We start from the raw sequence: 19,201 nt of genomic DNA, 5'->3' as shown, positions 1-19,201 counted from the left end.
GTTTTGATGTTATATAACAAAAACAAAAATTAAGCCATGCATATACCAAGAAAAGCTGGCTATTTCTAATCATAATGTTTTAATAACGTTTTACTTCATAGCATTTCATAACTATAATGAGGATGATAATGGTTATACACACTATAAATATTTGCTGTGTGCCAAACTTTGGGCTAAATGGTTTACATTTTTAAAATTTAATTTATGCAACAAACCTTTGAGAGAGAAATTACTAATATCATCACTTATTTAAAAAACATCATTTGCTCAAGATCCTACAGCTAATTAAGGCACAAATCCAGAACTTGAACCCAGTCAGAGGAATATAAAACTTGCACTTTTAACTATATGAAGTTTTTTTTTTTTTTTTTTTTTTTTTTTTTTTTTTGAGACGGAGTCTCGCTTTGTCGCCCAGGCTGGAGTGCAGTGGCCGGATCTCAGCTCACTGCAAGCTCCGCCTCCCGGGTTTACGCCATTCTCCTGCCTCAGCCTCCCGAGTAGCTGGGACTACAGGCGCCCACCACCTCGCCCGGCTAGTTTTTTGTATTTTTTTTTTAGTAGAGACGGGGTTTCACCATATTAGCCAGGATGGTCTCAATCTCCTGACCTCGTATGAAGGTTTTTTTAGCAATATTTTCATGTTAGTTTTTAAAAATAAACTGGTAATAGTTGTTTGTTTTTTAGAAAATTCCAATCTAAAGTTCAGAAACACTGAAATTCTTAAATATCTTTTCCTTTTTTTTTTATGGTGAGAAACTCTAAATTTGTTGCTCTTTTAAATAGAGAAAATCACAACATATTGTACAGAGCTAGAGTAGTCACTTGAGGGATGGCAAATCTGGTCTTATAACGTTCCTGGATATTGTTGTCAAAGACTGTTAATGCCATATTACATTTTACAAAAGTAGCCCTAAAAACAAAATCATCTCTTGGTTCTTGCCTTATGAGTCAGAAAAAATTAATCCTGTGTTGAGATCCAGGCTGTGAGTCAAAGATTCCCTAAGATTATTTATAAGTTAGTATTAAATTTATTTTGGTTCAAAATAAAATGATTTTTAAATTTAACTTGGCTTGTTCTGGGAAAGAAAATTAATATTTGATTAATATTCTAAATTTGATAATATTCTAAAATATCAATCGTATTAGAAATAACAATATGCCAACTAGCAGTAAAGATATAGCATAAACCCAATGTTGTTAATGCTTACTAATAAAACATGATTAGAGTTTAATGGCTATTATTTCACGACTTACCAAAGAATAACTTACTTTTGAAGTCAAATGCTCTACCACTAAGCTATACCCCCATCAATGCACTTTTGAGAACAGATTCCTAGACTAACAGAATGCTTTTAAGAAAAAAACAAAACACTGGTGGAACATACATGCATGTCCCATATGTGGAAATCAGTCCATTCACAGATAAGCAGTTTGCTAAGAAGAAGACTGGCATAGGCCAAGTATGGATAACATTTTTTTACTGAATTAAGGCACTCCACTCTGAAGTGAAAAGATCTTCCCTCCCTTAACCAAAGAGGATGGCAAGTTTTGGTTTGAGTTTTAAGACACTCTCCTACCACAGGAAACAAAGCTTCCTCTTTCTGGAAACTCCCTCTTTGAATCCACTGACATCTTTACCCTCACCCAGAAACCTCAATCCTCCCACTATCCTTACACAGTTTCTGTTAATAGAAACAACAGATCAAATTAGTACCAGAATGTTACAGTTGGACCAAAAATGCAAGCTGAAAATTTTCCATCTCTACTTAAAGTATGTGGTCAGACCAATTCTTAGATTAAAAAGTGATACCTTTATGGTCTTGGTAGTCCAAAAGCATATTGTTTTCATCTGCAATCTCAACTTGCTCACACCACTGTCCTCCAGAATGAAAAGGTAGAGTCTCTGATCCAATCAAAGGTGAAAGTGACCTAGATCTCAGATTGGACATAGATGATGGGATAGGAGAGTGAGATGACGATGGCATCTTTGCTTTGCAGAATATTTTTTGTTGAGAACCTTTCTTCATTGCAAAAATAAAGCCAGGTGTTCATCAAAACCTGTAAGAGTTTTCAGTATATTCAACAAGATTAATTTTTAAGAGCTATCAAAACTATTATTTCTAGAAACTTCAGGTCTATAAAGTTATAAACTCAGAGGCTGTAGATACTAGGACCCATACTACTCCAAGCTGATGGAGCAGACACTATATCAAGCATCACTGATGACCTTGCCAGAGAGAAAAGAGATCTCCAGAGGGTCTAGAATTGACACATGCTCCAGCTGGAAGTGTTGTCATTCCTGTTGTTTATTGAACCAAACTAGTCCCAAGGCCCCTTTTACCCACACAAGGGGACCGTAGAATGCAGGAAGCTGGAATATTTGGCAACCAGCAGTATTTAATACTGATAAGCACTCTCTCCTTCCTGAAAGTTTCTTCCTTTGGTTTCTGGGACACCTCACTCTCCTGGTATCCTCGTGACTCCCTGGCCACTCCATGGACTCCTTTGCTGGCTTTTGTTCCTCCTTGCAGTGTAATTTAAACATCAGAACTCCTCAATGGTCCCTTCTAGTTTCTCTCTAATCTTATCTTGGACAAATTAATGCACACTCATGGTTCCCAATGCCATGTGTTTACTCTTATTTATCTATTTTTATATTTTATTTTTTTGAGACGGAATCTCGCTCTTGTCGCCCAGGCTGGAGTGCAATGATGTGATCTTGGCTCACTGCAACCTCTGCCTCCCGGGTCCAAGCTATTCTTCTGCCTTGACCTCCTGAGTAGCTGGAATTCCTGGTGCCTGCCACCATGACCAGCTAATTTTTGTACCTTTAGTAGAGACAGGGTTTCGCCATGTTGGCCAGGCTGATCTCGAACTCCTGACCTCAGCTGATCTGCCTGCCTCAACCTCCCAAATTGCTGGGATTACATATGGGTGTGAGCCACCACACCCAGCCGATATTTATATCCTCAATCCAATCTTTCTCTGAGCTCCAGACTCCTATTTCCAATTGCTTACGTGATATCTCATTGGCATCCTAAACTCAGTTCAGCTTGAATTTATTATTTACCCTATTCCTCCTCTCACCCTCCTGTTCCTCTTCCAGTGTTCCCTAAACAGTGAACACTGCTCGCTGGAATAAGCCAAAAACCTGGGAGTCATTCTTGACACCTCCCTCTTCCCTTGTCCCATACTCAGCCAATCGCTAAATCTTGTTAATTCTTACTCCCAAATACCTCTCAAATTAAGTCTGCTTCTTTCCATTTTCACTCTCACGCACTCTAATCCAAGCCCTCATCAAACTACTATAACAGCTTCTAACTGATCTGTCTGCAAGCTCTCTTGCCTTACTCTTCCATCATTACATTGCAGTCAGATAGCCAGAGTGATGTCATTTTGCTTAACATTTGTCTCCATTCTGAACTGTATGCTCCACGAGAGCCTGTGTGTTTTGTTTACAGTGTCTCCCCAGTCTAGTATAGTGCCTGGTACCTAGCAGGAATTCAATATATATTTGCTGAATAAATGAACGAATAGAGTTATCTTACAGTCATCCCTCTCCATCATCCACCAATATTGATTCTATCTCTAAAATAGTTTGAAATTCGTCTCTATCCATCTTCGCAGCTACTGCCCTAGATCCAACTTTTATCCTCTCTTGCTTTGACTATTAGATACTCTCTGAACCAGCTTCCTTCCAATTCTCCTTTGCTTTACCCTCAATCCATCCTCTACCTTTGACCCACTTATATAATAAAAACAAAAGAAATGTAATGGTTCCCAGTGCCTATGAGTCTAAATATTTTGGCACCATGCACCACAAACAGGACTCATCACAGTCTGACCCCAACTTTCTGGCCTCCCCATCACATGCCATTGCTCTAGTCATCTTTTTGTCATTACCTGAACACATCATGAGTTTTTGCTTATGAAATTCCCTTTCCTTAAAGGGAATTCTTTAAAGGGAATTAAACATCCTCTTCTTTCTCTCAACCAATTAAAATGTTACTTTATTTGTGAAGACTTTCCAGAAATCTACTTTCTTCAGATAGAATGAATCCTCCCTGTTTATTACACTGAATATACCTACTGTATATCTTTTGCTTGCCCAGAATGTAACATCAACAAGTGGAGGAATAATCTCTGAATTCCCAGCAGCTCCATGGTATAAGTCATGAATACATCTAACACCTTATAACTAGAAATCATCCGGTTTAAAAACCATACTTTCAACAGTGTACTCTTTCATGCATGTGCTCTCTCTCTGTATGCATATTTTTTATTGGAATGTATCATACATAAAGTACATAAATCATAAGTGTATATAGCTTCATGAATTTCTATACAGTGAACACAAGCTATGTAATCGACATCCAGGTAAAGAAACAGAATATTTCCAGAATCCCAGAAGTCCTCTCATGCCCCCTTCCAGTCACTAACTCCCACACATGGGTAATCACTATCCTGACTTCCAACACCAGAGATTTTTGAACTATTTTTGAACTTTAGAGAAATGAAACCATAAAATATCTTTTAAATCTGCCTTTTTGTTAAATATTGTTTCTGTAATTCATTCATATTTGTCTTATGCTATATGAAAAACATCTGATCACTTCAAATTTCAGTATCTACTATTCTTATCTACAAAATCAATTTTATTGAAGTATAAGTCTTCCAGAAGGAACTAAAGCATTTGTTAATGAAAGAGACCTTGGTCAAATTCCTTTAAATGTTTTCACATAAAAATATTTATTTTCTTATATGAAAGAAAGGTAAATTTCATGACCATTAAGGCTCAGAATGGTTTAGCACTATGACTTGATTAGTCCTTAAAAATGACATCCTCATCCGGGTGTGGTGGCTCATGCCTGTAATCCCAGCACTTTGAGAGGCCGAGGCGGGCAGATCATGAAGTCAGAAGATCGGGACCATCCTGGCTAACATGGTGAAACCCCGTCTCTACTAAAAATACAAAACATTAGCCAGGCATGGTGGCAGGCGCCTGTAGTCCCAGCTACTTAGGAGGCTGAGGCAGGAGAATGGCATGAACCCGGAAGGCGGAGCTTGCAGTGAGCCGAGATCATGCCACTGCACTTCAGCCTGGGCAACAGAGCGAGACTCCGACTCACAAAAAAAAAAAAAAAAAAAGACATCCTCTTCTGTTCTAGGCATACAGTGTGCTGTGCCTACAGTGTGCTGTACGCTGTAGAACACAGCCTAGCAAATGGTAAATAATTAACATTTATTGAATGAATTAGTCATAAAGAACATAAAATGTAAAATGTACTATTTAGTATCTCAACAAAAAGATGCCTGCATGAGCAATACTAGTCCTCAATATCAATCGTCCTAAATTTGCAAGGTTAGTGTATGTAAAAAAGATTTTCATGATACACAGTTGTTCTTATTAAGTACGTTTAGTCTAAAAACAGTACAAAAATTATAAACTTGACAAACTTTTGGACAAAAAAAATCTTATAAGATGTATAGATCTTGAGCAAGGCTATATTAATAATGATGCTATCTTTGCTTAGTACCTTAATTTCCCCTATAGTCACTGCTGAAAATGTGAAAATGGAAATTATTTTTTAGAAAAAAATTTAATGAAATAAGATATTAGCTTAAAGTAGTTTTTAATCCAAGAATTGAGTAGCTCAAGTGTTAATGCTATATAAATTGGTGTTAGAAAGGGATAGTGGAATGATGTGCAAACATCTTCATATACGTGATATTGTAAAATATCACACATATGATATCATGCATCACATAACAATGTTTTGGTCAACAATGGACCACATACATGACAGTAGTCCCATAAGATTATAATAAAGCTGAAAAATTCCTATAACTTAGTAATATCATAGATATCATAATGTCATAGTGCTACACATTACTCACATCTTTGTAGCGATGCTGATATAAATAAACCTACTATGCTACAAGGTGTACACAAGTCTGGCACATACAATTATGTAGAGTACATAGTACTTGGTAATAAATGTCCGTATTACTGGCTTATGTATTTACTACACCATACTTTTTATTGTTAGAGTGTACTCATTCTATTTATTTAAAAAAAAAAAAGTTAACTATAAAACAGACTCAGGCAGGTAGGTCCTTCAGGAAGTATTCCAGAACATAATATTGTTATCATAAGAGATGATAGCTCCATGCATGTTATTGCCCCTGAAGACTCTGAAGATCAGTGGAACAAGATATGAAAGGCAGTCACACTGATTATCCTGACCCTTACAGGCCTAGGCTAATGTGTGTGTTTGTGTCTCAGTTTTTAAGAAAACATTTAAAAAGTAAGAGTTTTTAAAATAGAAAAAAGCTTATAGAATAAGGTTATAAAGAAATTAATTTTGTACAACCGTACAATGTGTTTATGTTTTAAGCTAAGTTTTATTACAAAAGAGTCAAAAAGTTTTTTAAAAGTTTAAAGTTTATAAAGTAAAAACATTACAGCAAGCTAAGGCTAATTTACTACTGAAGAGAGAAAAAACGTTTAATAAATTTAGTGTAGCCTAAGTGTACAGTGTTTATAATAAAGTCTACAATAGTGTACAGTAATGTCCTGCATCTTCACATTCACTCACCAACTAACTGGGAAAGAAACTTCCAGTCCTGCAAGCTCCAATCATGTGGTAAGGGCTCTATACAGGTATACTTTTTTACATTTTATACCATATTTTTATTGTACCTTTTCTTTTTTTTTTTTTTTTTTTTTTTGAGAGGGAGTCTCCCTCTGTCACCCAGGCTGGTATGCAGTGGCATGATCTCGGCTCACTGAAACCTCTGCCTCCCGGGTTCAAGCGATTCTCCCACCTCAGCCTCCTGAGTAGCTGGGACTACAGGCGCATGCCACTACACCTGGCTAATTTTGGTATTTTTAGTAGAGACAGGGTTTCACCATATTGGCCAGGCTGGTCTCGAACTCCTGACCTTGTGATCCACGTGTCTTGGCCTCCCAAAGTGCTGGGATTACAAGTGTGAGCCACCCACCCAGTCCCTTTTCTATGTTTAGATGCACAAATATTTACCATTGTGCTACAACTGCCTGAAGTATTCAGTACAGTAACATGCGGTACGGGTCTGTAGCCTAGCAGCAAGAGGCTATCCCTATACCATCTTGGTTTGTGTAAGTACATTCTATGATGTTTGCACAATGATGAAATTGTCTAACAATGCATTTTACAGAGCAAATTCTGTCATTAAGGGACACATGACTGTATGTTAAATTAAACTAAATTTTGCCTGCAAGTGCTTTAAGTCTCTGTACTTTAAGTCTCTACATAATGAACTGCAACATAACTTAAAAGGTAAACTAACTGAAAGCCTAACTTAGGAGTATGTTTTTGTAACAAATAGCTGACTCTCAGCTAATCACAGCAGCTGAGCTTCAGTCAATCACAGGCAGTCAAGTGATTGTACCATGTTCAAATAAGGTAAACACAGAGCTGTAACCAATCAAGCTGTTTCTGTACCTCACTTCCCTTTTCTATCCATAAATGCTGCCTGCCTACATTGCAGAACAGACCTCTCTGAATTTCTTCTGGTTCTGAGGGCTGCCCAATTTGTGAACTATTCTTTGTTCAATTAAACTGTTAAATTTAATTTGTTGACAATTTCTCTTTTAACCTGTATATTTGATGCTCCTCCTGTTTCCTATCACATAGCTCTTAAAACCTTTGGGATCTCCACAGTGATAAGAGTGTCTTTCGTATACTGATAAGATGACTGGTGACACCTGGATAGCTTTGGGATGGGGGCCAGTCACCAGAAAGACTAAGGCATGTTTAGAAGGTTGGGACTTTGAGCCCAACCCCACAATCTTTAAGGAGGGGAGAGCAGCTAAAATTGATTTGAAAACCAGTAGCCAATGATATGAGCAATCATGCCTACATAAGTAAGCCTCCATAAAACCCCAAAAGGACAGGGTCCAGAGAACTTCCAGATAGCTGAACATGTGGAGGTGTCTGGAGGATGGCATGCTGGCAAGAGCATGAAACTTCATACCCCTTTCCACATACCTTGCCCTATGTAACTCTTTCTCTGGCTGTTTGTATATTTTGTAATATCCTTTATAATAAATGGGAAAATGTAAGTTCTGTGAGCCACTCGAGCAAATTAATTGAACCCAAGGAGGGGGCAGTGGGAGTCCCAATTTATAGCTCAGTAGTCAGAAGTATAGGTGGCAATCTACTACTTGTAATGGGCATCTGAAGTTAGTGGCACTCTTGTGGGACTGAGTCCTTAACCTGTGGGATCTGATGCTATCTCCAGGCAAACAGTGTCAGAATTGAACTGAGTAAGAGAACACTCAGCTGGTGTCCACTGAAGAAGTTCTGACGTATGGGGCAACAACCCTTACACGCCTGGTGTCAGAAGTATTGTACTGTGTGGTACGGCAGTAGGAAAAACATTCTGAGTTTTTCATATCTCTATTAAAAGATAATATACCTTCACAAGCATATGGGTATACATAAGCTGTGATTATACAGAAACTTCCCGCAAACTCCCAGCTTTCTGTGTAACAGCTGGCCATAAAGAAATTAAGACCCTCATTCCATAGGGGTCCTACCCAATACCCAGGAGGAAGGAATGCTGCACAGAGAGGTCAAGAGAAATCTGGAGAGGCAGGCCTTGCTGAATTTCCTCACTCAGTCTATTAGCGTTAGATCATACCCATTTTGTCCAATCCTATTTCTATACAGCTGTCCATACTTCATTGATCCTAAGCATAAAAATGGATAATTTTTTCTGCATTTTTGGGTCTTCATTCTGAATGTTCCCATGACACACAAAGCTTTGATCGAATAAATTTGCTATGCTTTTCTCTTGTTAACCTGTCTTTGTTACCGGAGTGTTGGCCATGACCTTTATGATGGGACAGAAAGGTATCACTCCCTTTCCTCCCCTACAGAACTTATATACAGTATATAAAGGAGAGATTACACTAATATAATCTATTAATATATTCAATTTTTGGAATTCCTCTTTGGATTCTGCTTTCAAATTAATTTGTAAGTCTCACAAGAAAATCGGGCCCATCACTTCAGGTACATTTTGTTTTTATTTTCCCAGTTTGATCGCTAACCTTACTCAGTAAACTTGACTCCATTTAAAGTTTGTCTACTTCCAAAAATTTAATGAAAAGATGATGATTGAAGTTAATTCTAAAGAATATCATACTAGTGGCTAACATTTACTGAGGGCTTACCATGTACCAAATATTGTGATATTTCGTCAGGCACAGTGTGTATACTTGCAGTCCCAGTTGCTCCAGAGGATGAGGCAGGAGGATTGCTTGATCCCAGGAGCTCCAGGCTACAATGTGCTATGATCAACCTTGTGACTGGCCACTGCACCCCAGCCTGGGCAGCATAGGGAGTCTCTGTCTCTAAAAAACAAACAGACAAACGTATGTTGTGATAAGCTCTTTATGTGTATCATCACATTGAAAGAATTGAATATAACAACTCTATAAGTGTTATTTCCCATTTTACAGATGAAGATCTTAAATAATTTGTCCAAAGTTCCTTAACTAATTGGTTTGGCTAAAACTTGAAACCTGATCTAATTCAAAACCCATGTTTTTAACGACCATATCATATAGCTATCTGAGTTTCCTGGAGTCTAGATTATGTTTTCTTTGTTCTCTATGGCCTAGCATGATGCCATAGGTGGCAGGTGCCTGTAATCCCAGCTACTTGGGAGGCTGAGGCACAAAAATCACTTGAACTGGGGAGGTGGAGGTTGCAGTGAGCCAAGATCGTGTCACTGCACTCCAGCCTGGGCCACAGAGTGAGACTCCGTCTCAAAAAAACAAAACAAAAAAAATCCTGAAGGTAACCCAGAAAATTTTATACAAAGAAAGGATCTCTGATACCATGATCTGGTCTCTCAAGGTGAATAGTCTGAAGGGAATAAAAACCTGTCACACTTTTTGCTTTTAAAAAGTTAATTATTATTTCACATACATTACAATATAGCCAAATGTCCCATGCCAATAGCCTCATTCACTACAGGTTAAGCACTCCAAATCTGAAAATCTGAAATATTTAAATATAAATATAAAAAATATAAGTAAGTATAATGCAAATATTCCAAAATCTGAAAAAATCCAAAATCCAAGACACTTTTGGTAGCAAGCATTTTGGATAAAAGATAATCAATCTGTACTTTATTTTAATTTTTTTGGAGACAGGGTTTCACTATGTTGTCCAGGCTGATCTCGAACTCCTGATCTCAAGCAATCCTCCCACCTCTGCCTCCCAAAGTGTTAGGATTACAGACGTGAGCTACCACACCTGGCCTTCAACCTGTTCTTTAAACTGTGAACTTAAATGTATCTGTACTTTTTGCTTCATTTTCTCGTATTAAACTATATATATGGATCAGAAAAACTCCCCCAAGTCACATTAACTGCTATTTATGCCATTTCCACAAGGCTTTTGGTCCAAATTTCAAGCGTGGTAAACAATTTCTGTGCCTTATAACACAATTTTGCCATGGAAAAAAGTCTTTTAGTAATTTTAATATTATGAAATACATACTTAGTCTTAAGTCTCTTTTGCTGTCATAAGTGTCTTTTTGTATGCTAATGAGTTGACCGATGGCTAGCCACCTCTAGGCAGCTTCAGGATCATGGCTGGTCACTAGAAAGAGGGAGGGGAGAGGGGCTAAAGGTTGAGTTGATCACCAATGGCCAGTGATGTAATCAATCAGGCCTACATAATGAAGCCTCCGTAAAAATTTAAAAGACTGGGTTTGGGGAGCATCCAGATAGCTGGACACAGAGGGGGTCCTGGAGGGGAATCCACCCAGAGAGGGCGTGGAAGCTCTACGCCCCTTTCCACCTGCCTTACACTATGCATCTTTTCATCTATATCCTTTGTAATACCTTTTATAACAAACCAGTAAATGTAAGTAAGTGCTTCCTGAGTTCTGTGAACTGCTCTAGCAAATTAATCAAACCGAAGGAAGGAGTTGTGGGAACTCTCATTTATAGCTGGTCAGTCAGAAGCACAGGTAAAACTGAGGCCTACCGTTGGCATCAAAACTTGGGGGCAGTCTTGTGAGCCAGCCTTCAACCTGAGGGATGTGACACTGTCTCCAGGTAGACAGTGTCAGAACTGAACTGAACTAGAGGACAGCCCTGTGGTGCCTACCACTGCAGAACTGACTGCTTGCTTAATGTGTGGGGGAAAATCCTACAGGATCATGTTGTGAGCGTATAATGGGAGAAATTGAGTTTGTTTAATCTGTAGTCTCAGTAATACTATTTTTTTCTTTTTTTGAGACAGAGTCTCACTCGGTTGCCCAGGCTGGAGTGATCTCGGATCACTGTAATCTCTGCCTCCCAGGTTCAAGTGATTCTCCCACTTCAACCTACCGAGTAACTGGGATTACAGGTGTATGGCACCATGCCTGACTAATGTTTTTAGTTTTAGTAGAGATGAGGTTTCGCCATGTTGGCCAGGCTGGTCTCAAACTCCCGACCTCAGATGATCCACCCACCTCGGCCTCCAAAAGTGCTGGGATTACAGCCACCGCACCCAGTCCTCAGTAATACTATTGATGTTGCTAAACTGCACTGGCATTCTCCTTCTAAATAAGAATACGCTAAAATTTGAGAAAAGCTAAGAGGCATGTGCTTAGGTAAAATCTTATTCCTAATTAAATGGATTAATAGACGACATTTATTATAGTATATATAGTATGTAGTTGGGGGTTTTTTTCCCCCTTAGGCAAGGTCTTTCTCTGTCACCCGGGCTGGAGTATAGGGGCATGCTCACGGCTCACAGCAACCTTGCCCTCCTGGGCTCAAGTGATCCTCCTACCTCAGCCTCCTGAGTAGCTGGGACTACAGCAGCATAAGACCATGTTCAGCTAATTTTTTATTTTTTGTAGAGATAGGGTCTCACTATAGTTCCCAGGTTGGTCTTGAACTCCTGGGCTCAAGTGATCTTCCCGCCTCAGCCTCTCAAAGTGCTGGGATTACAGGTGTGAGCCACTGTGCCCAGCCTGTAGTTTTTACATCCTAATGACCAAGACCCCTTAGGTCTCACCAGACTATCATGAGGTCCTTTATTACCTCTCCTGATTAGTAAAAGTCAGGCTTACTCATTCATAGACTTAAACCCTTGCTTGCCACAACTTCTGTAAAGCTTTAACATTGAAACAAGATACATGTAATTGGTCTCAGAGAATAGCTAACTCAGTGAAGTGGGCTTATGGGTTTACAGTGTTTGAGAATGGCTGGCATTATTTCATAGGCTACTGCCTGGAGGTTGAAATGCTGAATTATAATTTTAAGGGAGAGATGAGGATGTAGTTTGATCCTAGGATGTTGTCTGCAATCACATGAACAAAGACCAAGCAAGCAATGGAAAAAATGAAGACAGCTGAGAGGTAGGCTAGGGCAAGGGAAGGAGCAGGATAAAGAGAAAAAAAAAAAAAAAAGCAAATAAAGTTCAGAGCTACAGTTGTATTTTAAAGGTTGTCTGCAGAGCAAGAGAAAGCCATTGGAATGACATGATAATCAGAATTTATGTCCAGGCAACAAAACATTACCCGTCCTGCCACCTATAAACCCAGATACTTGCTCTGATCTAACAATTCAGTCCATCACAGCTTAGTAGAGACTGCAAACTCCACCTCCATCCAGCCTTTCCTAACTTTCCTAACTTCCCATCTTCTCTGATCTCCAAATAAGGCAGACTTCCTTCTGTCTCTCTACAGACTCCCTAATATGCAAATACCCATCCCCATTTCTCAACCCCCATATCCCTCTCCTTAGCCCTTTAATTGGATTTCAGTACTTTCCCTCCAAGTCTACTTCATCCCATACCCTCTGACCTACTGAAATACTTTCCTTCCTTAACCTTCTCCTCCTTTCAAATATCCTGATTCCTATTCCTCTGCAAAGTCTCCAATCATTTTTCTTTCCAAAGCCAATTCCCCCATTCTGTGCTGTCCACCTCTGCCTCCCACTCTTCTTTATCCCATTCTGACTGCCAATTTGCCCACAAATTCTATCCCAGTTCCCCAACACAGTAATAGTCTCCCCCACTTCTCTATGGTTCTTTCCTGTGCCCAGACTCAGCCTTTCTCTATCCATCCAGACTTCCCAAGCTGCTCATCTCTCTTCATCCCAGAAAATACCCTGACATCCTAATGCGTTCCAATATGCTGACCTCCAATTACTCCCCTCCCTAAACAAAATACTCAAACCTCCACCCATTCCTCTTCATCGCAACCCAACTGCCTGCCTATTTGCCCTTCCGTCCTAATACTCTGGCCCCTGTGTCCTTTTCCACCTATTAAAAGCCTGAATCCCCCTCTCCCATCTCTCTTCTGCTCAGATAAAAAGCCTGAATCCCCTTCTCCCATCTCTCTTCTGCTCAGATACCCTAAAACTCAAGCTTCCCATCTCTTTCCATTAATTATTCAATTTTATTGAGCAACTTTTATGTAGGAAGAACCATGCTAGGATCTAAGCTCAAGATGTATAAGATTTTGTCTCCCAATTACCCATGATCTCTGCACCAAGCAGTCTCCTTCATAGCATTTTAAAACAGTTATTTGTGAAACTACTTAATTGTTGCCTGTTTCTCCTTCTAGACTATAAGCTACAAGAGAGCAGAGGTCTCGTCTGTTGTTCTATAGACAATAAATATTTGTTGACTGAAGGACTGTACTAAACACTCTAGACAATACCAAATTTAAATCCTCAAAGATTTAGCTGTATAGGATCAGAATTACTAACCTCATTTACAAGTGGCAATGTATCTGAACAATTAAAAGCCTGGATTCTGGAACGAAACAGCCTGAGTTCACATTCTGACTTTCCACTTACTGTGTGACTTTAGGCAAATTACTTAACCTCTCTGGTCCTCAGTGCTATCACTTTTTAAGTGAGAATGATAACCTCATACAAGTTATTTTAAATTCTAAATGAGGTTAATACGTGCAAAGTGCTTAAAACTGGATCTGACAAATAGTGAACGCCCAAACGTGATTCGCAATTATTTGGACAATGAGGAAACATGATCAGGAAGGCTCAGACACATGCCAAGGATCACAGACGCGGTTAAGTTACACAAGGTGGCAGAATTGAGGTTTGAGCCCAAGTTTGCCTGGCTTCAAAATTCACTAGTCCCTTAACGAATATAACGGAAGTGTTTGCTCTTCCCCTCCTTTTAGCATTTCGTCCCCACATCCTGTCATCTTTCTCCACGCACTGTAGTCCGTCCGATACCGTGACAACCCGTCAGGACGCCCAAACTGTCCTTTCTCCCGCTCACTCCCCACAGACAGCTGGCACATCCCAGCTCTCCCCTCAGCTCAGGTAGCAGGACGCACAACCTTCTGGGCGCCGCACCCTAACTTCCACACCTCCCCATGCTCTGGTTCTTCATCCCCAATCGCCCCCGCCGTCCTCACCTCTTCCCATCCAAACCTCCCTCCTTCATCCACCGCCCCACGCCCGTTCCGGGCCCTCCCCTCTTTCCCGTCCAATCCCAATTCCCAGACATGCGCCCCCGCCCCGAATCCATCCCAAGCCGGCCCACCCCACGCCCGGTTCCGGCCTTCCCGCCTTTGCCTCCGGCTCCCACCGCTTGGGTTGGACGCCGGAGAACGGGCTCGACCAGGTCTGACGCTCACTGCCTAGGAGCTGAGCCGAGCAGTCCCGCAGGCTGAGGCGGAGCGGAAGACGTTGGGGCTCTTTCCTCAGGCGCGGAGCGGCGCGACGGCCATTTTGTTGTGTTGTGCCGGTTGCCGAGGGGCCCCGCGCGCGTGGGCGGGGCCTGTCTCAGCCACGCCCCTCTCCCTCTCCGGGGCTTTTGGGAGGGACGCGGAGGCGTTTCCCGCCGCCTTCGCAGCCAGCGCGCTAGGGTGCTGGGGAGTCTTGGGCGCTGGGGAGTCTTGGGCGCGAGGCTTCCGGCCGTGCGGGGCCGTCGGGATTTGCCGCCTTCGCCTTCGGATTGCGTTGCAGGTGAAGTTACGGGTGCAGAGTCAGGGAAAGCCGAGGTTTCTTGCGGCAGTCGGCCGCAGTGCAGTGGCCTTCGCTGAGACAAAGCTGCAGCCGCCACCCTCTGAAACACTGACACGATTCTCTGGGCCTGGGTCCGAGGACGGCCTGAACGCCGACCGGCGCAGCGCATCTCCGGCCTCCCCCACTTCTGACGCCTTTTTCTTACCATTTTCTCGCAATCATTCCTTCCTGTCTTCATTTCTTTTCTTTACTACACAGTTTATAGTCCACCTGTATAACACTATTTTAGAAACTCCCTCTCTCTCTGTGCCTCAGTTTCCTTACCTATGAAACGGGGTCCTTTTACCTATTAACACTTCCTACAGTTTTCCTGATAACTATAAAAGTGAATCCAGGCCGGGCGCGGTGGCTCATGCCTGTAATCCCAGCACTTTGGGAGACCAAGGTGGGAGGATCACTTGGGGTCAGGAATTCAAGACCAGCCTGGCTAACAAGATGAAACTCCGTCTCTACTAAAAATACAAAAATTACCCGGGCGTGGTGGCGCACGCTTGTCATCCCAGCTACTTGAGAGGCTGAGGCAGGAGGATCGCTTGAACCTGGGAGGCGGAGGTTGCAGTGATCCAAGATCGCACCACTGCACTCCAGCATGGGCGACAGAGCTAGACTCCATCTCAAAAATTAAAAAAATAAAATAAAAAAGAAGCCCAATTTTCCTGATAATTATAAAAGTGAATCTCTGTGGAAGAACTTAGAACAGTGAGGAGGAAAACCCCACAACATGGGACCGAAGAGTGCCCATCCGCGGCGAATTGGGAGATTACCCAAGAGAAAAGTGTTTTGCAGTACGTTCTCAATGTGTCTTAGGTATTTCATTATTAGACAAAGGTTACCCAGAAGCGATATTTCTTTCTACGCCCGAAAGAAGAGTTTAGGCAAGGGGTAGGGAGGTGGGGAAGAATTTGCTTGGCAAAGGAAACAACTTGTGCAAACCGCAGAAGCGGGAGAAAAGAGCTTGGCAGTGTGCTGGATGTTAAGTAATTCAGTGTAGCTGGAAGAAAACATGAGTATGGAAACAGGTCTCGATCTCCTGACCTCACGTGATCCGCCCGCCTCGGCCTCCCAAAGTGCTGGGATTACAGGGGTGAGCCACCGCGTCCTGCTGAGATGACATTCATTTTTAATTGAAGTTCAGGGGATATTTATTAGTTCGGAATGTGTACATTGCCGAGTTTCAGTTCTATTTGGCATATGTTTTGACACCCATCGTTTCTATTTCTTGTATCCAAGACTTAGATTTATTGCGTAACCTCATTGCTGTGTCCCTCAAAGTGTGTAATGGTATTCACGTGGGATCCATTATCAAGCCGTGGTGTGCTGGTGTAGTTCATTATCAATCATATTAGTATCAATTAGTAGCATCAGATATACACAAAAAGTCCAGAGGGTGGCGCAAAACACTTTTCTCTTGGGTAATCTCCCAATTCGCCGCGGATGGGCACTCTTCGGTCCCATGTTGTCGGGTTTTCCTCCTCATACAGACCTCTGCTGGTGTCTAGCATCGTCTCTAAAGAAGCTAGAGACTTCAAAGGAGAGACCTTTCTCCGATTAATTTGAATATTAACTGTCTCTCTTAGCATGCTAAAAGAACTTCCTTCTCTAAAGCAGAAGTGAGAATACAAAAGTAGTGCAGACAACTCTTGCATTCCACACTATTTTTTCTTATCTGATAATAGGAAGAATGTACTCTGAATTGCATTTACAATACAAATATTAGCCACGTCAGGGTGACCTAGCTTTTACTCAGTTCTTTTTTTTTTTTTTTTTTTTTTTGAGACGGAGTCTCGCTCTGTCGCCCACGCTGGAGTGCAGTGGCCGGATCTCAGCTCACTGCAAGCTCCGCCTCCCGGGTTTACGCCATTCTCCTGCCTCAGCCTCCCCAGTAGCTGGGACTACAGGCGCCCGCCAACACACCCGGCTAGTTTTTTGTATTTTTAGTAGAGACGGGGTTTCACCGTGTCAGCCAGGATGGTCTCGATCTCCTGACCTCGTGATCCGCCCGTCTCGGCCTCCCAAGTTCTTTTTTCCCGAATGATAGCAAAGCTATTCTGTTTAAACTTCCCCCAGCTTTTTGCAACCCAGTTTAGTCATTTTGCGAATTTGTCTTAGAGAAGAATCAGACTAGTTTGTCAGGCAGGGATGGCAGCTTTCATTATTGCCATTTCTTTTTTTTTTTTTTTTTTTTTTTTTTGAGACGGAGTCTCGCTCTGTTGCCCAGGCTGGAGCAGTGGCGCGATCTCGGCTCACTGCAAGCTCCGCCTCCCGGGTTCACGCCATTCTCCTGCCTCAGCCTCCTGAATAGCTGGGACTACAGGCGCCCGCCACCGCGCCCGGCTAATTTTTTTTTGTATTTTTAGTAGAGACGGGGTTTCACCGTGGTTTCGATCTCCTGACCTTGTGATCCGCCCGCCTCGGCCTCCCAAAGTGCTGGGATTACAGGCGTGAGCCACCGCGCCCGGCCCATTATTGCCATTTCTTTCTGTGACTGGCCAGTGTGATTTTGTTGTTTTGTTTTTTGAGACAAGGTTTCACTCTGTCGCCCAGGTTTCAGTGCAGTGACACAATCATAACTCACTGTAGCCTTGACTCTCGGGCTCAAGCGATCCTCCTCCTTCAGCCTCCCAAATAGCTCAGACTATAGGTGTGCACCACCACACCTAGCTCATTTTTAAACTTTTTGTAAAGATGGGGTCTTGCTGTGTTTCCTAAGCTGGTCTTAAACTCCTGGGCTCAAGCAGTCCTCCCACCTCAACCTCCCAAAGTGCTGGAATTACAGGCATGAGCCAGCATGCCCAGCCTGATTTTTTTTTTAATTTTTATTTATTTATTTTTGTTGGTGTTTTTTGTTTTTTGTTTTTTGTTTTTGTTTTTGTTTTTTGAGACAGAGTCTCACTCTGTTGCCCAGGCTGGAGTGCAGTGCCACGATCATGGCTCACTGCAACCTCCACCTCCAGGGTTCAAACAATTTTTGTGCCTTAGCCTCCCTGGTAGGTGTGATTACAGGTGTGTGACACCACACCCAGCTATTTTTTTTTTTTTTTTTTTTTTTTTGTATTTTTAGTAGAGACAGTGTTTCACTATGTTGGTCAGGCTGGTCTTGAACTACTGGCCTCAAGTGATCAGCCTGCCTTGGCCCCCCAAAGTGCTAGGATTATAGGTGTGAGCCACCATACCCAACCTTAATTTTTATTTGTAAATGACATATATTAACTGTACATATTTATGGGATACATAGTGATGTTTTAATACATATAAATGTATAGTGGTTGAAGTAATTAGCATATCCATCATCCCATTTATCATATATTTATGTTAGGAGCATTTCATACCCTCCTTCTAGCTATTGGAAGCTATATATTATTGTTAAATATCGTTATCCTATAGTAGTATAGAACACTAGAACTTATTGCTCCCATCTAGCTATAATTTTGTATCCTTTAAGATATCTTTCTTTCCTTCCCTTCCCCCTGCTACCCTTCCTAACCTTTAGTATCCTCTGTTCTACTGTTTACTTCTATGAGGTCAACATTTTTTAGCTTAGACATATGACTGAGAACATGTAGCATTTAACTTACTGTTTCTGGCTTATTCATGTAATATACTGTCCTCCATTTCCATCCATGTTGCTGTGAATTATGGTATTTCATTCTTTTTTATGGCTAAATAGTATTCCATTGTGTGTGCGAATATAGATATGAATACGCACACACATATGTATACACATACAGAATATAGATATATCACTTTTTTTTTTTTTTGAGACAGAGTTTCGCTCTTGTTGCCCAGGCTGGAGTGCAATGGCATGATCTCAGCTCACCACAACCTCTGCCTCCTGGGTTCAAGCGATTTTCCTGCCTCGGCCTCCTGAATAGCTGGGACCACAGGTGCCCACCACTGTGCCAGGCTAATTTTGTATTTTTAGTAGAGACGGGGTTTCTCCATGTTGGTCAGGCTGGTCTTGAACTCCTGACCTCAGATGATCTGCCTGCCTTGACCTCCCAAAATGCTAGGGTTACAGGTGTGAGCCACTACATCTGGCCCACATTTTCTTTATCCATTCATCTGTTGGACACCTAGGTTGATTCCATGTCTTGGCCATTATGAATAGTGCTGCAATAAACATGGGGATGCAGATGT

General features: G+C 41.5%; 2 protein-coding genes across 8 annotated transcripts in view; one reads left to right on the top strand and one right to left on the bottom strand.

Moving 5' to 3' along the window:
• Positions 1–14,789, bottom strand: part of LOC105487153 (centriolin) — a 96,167-nt gene extending 81,378 nt beyond the window's left edge. For 6 of the 7 annotated variants that reach the window (XM_011750473.3, XM_011750480.3, XM_011750477.3 and 3 more), the window contains exons 1-3: positions 14,625–14,789; positions 9,224–9,403; positions 1,811–2,058 (exon numbers count right to left, since the gene is read on the bottom strand). In XM_011750473.3, the coding sequence (XP_011748775.2) occupies positions 1,811–2,027 (217 nt within the window). In that variant the 5' untranslated portion in view covers positions 2,028–2,058; positions 9,224–9,403; positions 14,625–14,789. The remainder of the gene's footprint in view (positions 1–1,810; positions 2,059–9,223; positions 9,404–14,624) is intronic. The other variant, XM_011750474.3, reaches the window with a different exon arrangement.
• Positions 14,790–14,874: 85 nt separating this feature from the next.
• Positions 14,875–19,201, top strand: part of LOC105487149 (complement C5) — a 121,109-nt gene continuing 116,782 nt past the window's right edge. Inside the window, exon 1 of the mRNA XM_024794570.2 lies at positions 14,875–15,004. The gene's annotated coding sequence lies outside the window, so the exon portion shown is untranslated. The remainder of the gene's footprint in view (positions 15,005–19,201) is intronic.

Source organism: Macaca nemestrina, chromosome 14 (genome assembly GCF_043159975.1).
Source record: "Macaca nemestrina isolate mMacNem1 chromosome 14, mMacNem.hap1, whole genome shotgun sequence".
NCBI classification, from domain to species: domain Eukaryota; kingdom Metazoa; phylum Chordata; class Mammalia; order Primates; family Cercopithecidae; genus Macaca; species Macaca nemestrina.
The sequence above is the reverse complement of the archived record's forward strand: the minus strand, read 5'-3'. Positions and strand labels throughout refer to the sequence as shown.